At 43.2% G+C, this 4,737-nt stretch overlaps 1 protein-coding gene across 1 annotated transcript; it reads left to right on the forward strand.

Moving 5' to 3' along the window:
- Positions 1-4,507, forward strand: CRYBA4 (crystallin beta A4). Its single transcript, XM_031948780.1, has 4 exons — positions 1-158; positions 1,089-1,230; positions 3,472-3,614; positions 4,232-4,507. The coding sequence occupies exons 1-4, from the start codon at positions 1-3 to the stop codon at positions 4,377-4,379; spliced, it is 591 nt and encodes a 196-aa protein (XP_031804640.1). The 3' UTR covers positions 4,380-4,507.
- The last annotated feature ends 230 nt before the right edge of the window (positions 4,508-4,737 follow it).

The following is a 4,737-nucleotide window of genomic DNA, read 5'->3' on the forward strand; positions in this document are numbered from 1 at the left end:
ATGCCAGATCGTCCTCACCATTCTGCCTCTTTGACCCAGATCGTGGTATGGGACCAGGAGGGCTTCCAGGGCCGTCGGCATGAGTTCACAGCTGAGTGCCCCAGTGTTCTGGAGATTGGCTTCGAGACGGTCCGATCCATCAAAGTCCAGAGCGGAGCGTGAGTTTGCTGCGTGGGGTGGGAAGGATCCTCTGGGCAAACAGGAAAAAAATCTCTCTTCCCAGGGAACTAGGCTCCCAGGAATCCAAGCGTCCAATAACATGGCCTTTTGGGTTCCCTTTTTGCATCTGATGTTGGACCTCTTGTAGAATTCTGAGCACTTTATTGAGCTTTCCTGTTTAATAATAGGCATTTACTATTATATTAAATATTGATATTTAATAATCCATGGCAAAGCGCAAGCCATCTCCCTTCCCAAAGTCCTCTGCTCTCCTTTAGCCACAGAGGAAAACTTGAACTGATTCACACTAAAGTGTGACTGACTCTATATGTGTTGCTTAGAAAAGGCCACATGGAGGGGATAGGGCTTAATCCAAAGTCACGAGGGATCTGGAAGTATTTCATAAGCGTGAGGGGATGAGAGGATTTTGGCTAAAGGACCATCCCAGGCTGCTCAGATCAGGCCAGAAGGCAGCCATCGACCCCACCCATGCTTGGATACACAGCATTTTTTGTGAACGTGGACTCGAGCCCAGAACCATTTACACTTTCCTGGTCTCTCATGTGTTACTCGAGCCCTGGGGATGGGAGCACATTTGACATCAGGCTAATGAAGACACTATGGGGTTTAGAGCAGGATGAGCCAAATCAAGTTCCCTTTGCCTGGAGATTCTATTTCGATGGTTCCTTTTTGCATAGGATAGGAGGTGGGGAATAAGATGCAGGAAGAGTGAAAAGTAGAGGGGGCCGCTGGAGTATACAGGGCTTTGAATGTCAGACCAGTTTGTATTAGATCCCAGAGACCACCAGGAGGCTTCTAGGGAATAGGGAGGGGAAGTGTCCGACCTGCAGTCGGGGGAACCCCAGCTGGAGCTCATAGGGAGAAGGGAGAGCTCCTCTCAGTCAGCCTCCCCCTCTCCCCATCTGCAGGTGGGTGGGCTTTGAACATGCTGGCTTCCAGGGGCAGCAGTTCGTCCTGGAGCGGGGCGAGTACCCCAGCTGGGAAGCCTGGAGTGGCAACGTAGCCTACCACGTGGAGAGGCTGACCTCCTTCCGGCCTGTGGCCTGTGCGGTGAGTGGCTCCTCTTAAATCAATCCCACAAGCAAGCGATGGGCTAGGTGGCCACTGAGGGGCCTCTCAGGGCCAGAGCGGGCTTTGGGGATGCTGCATTGGCCTGGTATCCACCAAGGCCCTGTGGGTATAAAGAAAGACAAATAGAGGCCCTGCCCTCAAGGAGCTTACACTCCTCTGAATGAAAATAATGGGTCTGCCCCCAGCCAAGGGAGCCCGCCATTCACGCAAAGTACCCATGGTTATTGGGGGTCAGAGGGTGAGTCAGCATCCGGAGCTGGGGCTCTCGGCCTCCTTGGCCTCTGAAGGCTATGGACCCCCTCTCAGAAGAGTGTTTTTAAATGCATAGAATAAAGTACATAGGAAAACCAATTCTAGAGAAGTACAGTTGTATCTGTGTGCATACATATATACATATATACAACATATACACATATATTTGTGCACATAAATGGGTATATTATATATCTTGTACATACATATGCACTGAGACTTTGGGTCTCCATCATATATGTCATACATGAGACTCAAAATAGATATGTATATAGACATGCACATTTATACATGTAACCAACATATACATATACATAAAGGTGAGCATGTCCATACAGAAATGTATGTATTAGTATATTATATGTCTGTGTCTATATGTATATACACAACAACTATACTAAGATTTTGGGAACTCTCATAAATGGGACTCAAAAATATATATAATCTCATCTATGTTAGATTAATGATATAATTATGATATCAATTGTTACTTTATTAAATTATACAACATTATATGATAGTAATATACAAGTTATTTTTAATGTATTACTTTTTATTATATATTATATAATATATAGAATATGCTAATATTTATTTCTAGATTATATTACTATTATGTTACTATGTTACTACATTAATATTATAGATCATAATATTATATTGATGTTAATGTTAGCCAGAAAGAAAGTCTTTCCATAGGCATTTAATAAATACATGTTTGTTTCCTTCCTTCTTTTCTTTCCTTTCTTTCGCCCTCCCTTCCTTTCTTCCTTGTTCCCTCCCTTCTTTCCTTTTAACCTTTCTTCCTCTTTCCCTCTTTCCTTCCTTCCTTCCTTCCTTCCTTCCTTCCTTCCTTCCTTCCTTCCTTCCTTCCTTCTGTTTTCTTTCTTTCTTCCTTCCTTCCTTCCTTCCTTCCTTTCTTTCTTTCTTTCTTTCTTTCTTTCTTTCTTTCTTTCTTTCTTTCTTTCTTTCTTTCTTTCTTTCTTTCTTCCTTCCTTCTTTCTTTCTTTCTTTCTTTCTTTCTTTCTTTCTTTCTTTCTTTCTTTCTTTCTTTCTTTCTTTCTTTCTTTCTTTCTTTCTTTCTTTCTTTCTTTCTTTCTTTCTTTCTTTCCAATTGGGGTTAAGTGACTTGCCTAGGGTCGCATAGCTAACTGGTGCTCTAACCACTGCACCACCTAGCTGCCCCTACCCAGAAAGTCTTGATGTGGTTGGAGGATATGAACTGAACCTTGAGTAGCCTAATAATGATAATAATTTGAGTATTGATACTATAATTAATAAATACCACTTCACAGATGTTCATAGTTTACAAAGCTATTACAATCTCTCAAAATATAGTGAATTCCCTATTGGTGGCAGTTTCCAAGCAGAGACTAGGTATCTACTTGTCAGGGGTGTTGAAGAGGCTTTATTCTATTTTAGGCCCAAGTTGGACTAGACCGTCCTGTCCTTTCTAAATCAGTGATTCTGTGATTTGGAAAAAAATTAAGTGTAAGGAGTAATGCAATATAATTAATTATTGGGGCAGGTGGTGGCAAATATATAAAGAAGAGAATACCTTGGAACATCCATACTAGAGATTGCAAAGGAGAAATCTTGCTGTGGAAAGATCAATGAGCAAGTATTTATTAAGCACCTACTGTGTGCCAGGCACTGTACTAAGTACTATAAATACAAAGATAAATACAAAAGGACCACTTCTCACAAGCAGTTTATATTCTAAGGTCTCATAGGCAGACTCAGCTTAGATATAGGGAATGACGTTCTAATAATTCAAGCGGCCCATCAGTGGAACAGACTTCCTTGAGAAGGAGGGACTTCCTCCTTCCTAGGACTCCCCCAGGAGAGACCACCTGCCTCCTTACTGGAGAAGTTAAGGTAGGGATTGCCATTGAAGTACAAAGAGCCCTGGATGAGCGCCCTTCCCAACTCCGAGAGCCTCTGGATTTCGTTCTGTGTTTCCTATAGAACCACCGAGACTCCAGAATGACCATCTTTGAGCAGGAAAACTTTCTGGGAAGGAAGGGAGAGCTGAGTGATGACTACCCCTCCCTGCAAGCCATGGGCTGGGACAACAATGAAGTGGGCTCCTTCCGAGTCCATTGTGGGGCGTAAGTAGCTCTAAGAGCCTGATTTCCTCCAGGGGGGGAGGATGGGGGCAGAGAGGCCATTTGGAGAGGAAAAAGGAGACAGAGGGAAGAGCCCGATACTATTGGAGCTTGCAATTTATATATTAATTTATATATTAAGGTTTCCCAAGTGGTTTATATACATTATCTCATTTAATTCTTACATACAAACTTACATACAAACCCCTCTCTTCATCTACTCAAAAGGATCTTAGCACTTAGAACTGGGAGGGTCTTTAAAGATATTTATTTTATTTTATAGATGAGACAATTAGGGCCCAGATAAGGTAAGTGACTATGGGAGGTCACACAGAGAAGAAAGGGTGTTGGGTAATCAAAATGAAAACTTCTAATTCCAGTGTTCTTTTCTCTCAGGAAGGGAGCAATAGTTGACAATTTCCCCACTCTCTAACCAGTTTCTTTGTCATGTCCCTTTTTCTTTGGGAATTACTTATTCAAAAGGGAAGCGTGTTCTCAACCCAGAACCTGGGGCCTCCCGGCCTAATTTCTGGCCCATGATCTCTGGGAGAGCATCCGATTCTGCCTCCTTGGGGCGAAAGGAAAGACCCCTCCCTCCTCAATTTCTGTTTGCTTTCCAGCTGGGTTTGCTCCCAGTTCCCAGGCTACCGGGGCTACCAGTATGTTCTGGAATGTGATCACCACTCGGGAGACTACAAACATTTTCGGGAATGGGGGTCCCACGCTCAAACCTTCCAGATTCAGTCTATCCGCAGAATCCAGCAGTGAGAGTCTCGGCTCCCTTGTGGAACATCTGGCCCAGGCCTCCGAGAATAAATGTTTGTTCAACCTCATCCTTTTGTTTCTTCATTCAACTCTTTCCATGTTGTGCCCATATCCTCCCTGCCACTTTAAGCCATTTTCTAAGCCTTCATCAAGGGCCTACTGTGTGTCATCTTAAATACAACATAACCAATATGGAAGTCACGTGCCTACTGTGTGTCCTCTTAAATACAATATGACCAGAATGTACAATATACTCTGTGCCACCTTAAACTTAACGTTACCAAAACAGAACTCCTCTCTATCAACCCCTTATTTTCCTGAACTTCCTTATGACTTATCAGGGGAACCCCTATTCTCCCAA

The sequence above is a fragment of the Sarcophilus harrisii genome, chromosome 1 (assembly GCF_902635505.1).
Source record: "Sarcophilus harrisii chromosome 1, mSarHar1.11, whole genome shotgun sequence".
NCBI classification, from domain to species: domain Eukaryota; kingdom Metazoa; phylum Chordata; class Mammalia; order Dasyuromorphia; family Dasyuridae; genus Sarcophilus; species Sarcophilus harrisii.

Coding starts and splice junctions, on each gene's coding strand:
- CRYBA4 (XM_031948780.1), top strand. CDS start 1: ATGCCAGATCGTCCTCACCATTCTGCCTCTTTGACCCAGATCGTGGTA. Junction 159..1,088: donor ATCAAAGTCCAGAGCGGAGC/GTGAGTTTGCTG, acceptor CCCCATCTGCAG/GTGGGTGGGCTTTGAACATG. Junction 3,615..4,231: donor TTCCGAGTCCATTGTGGGGC/GTAAGTAGCTCT, acceptor TTTGCTTTCCAG/CTGGGTTTGCTCCCAGTTCC.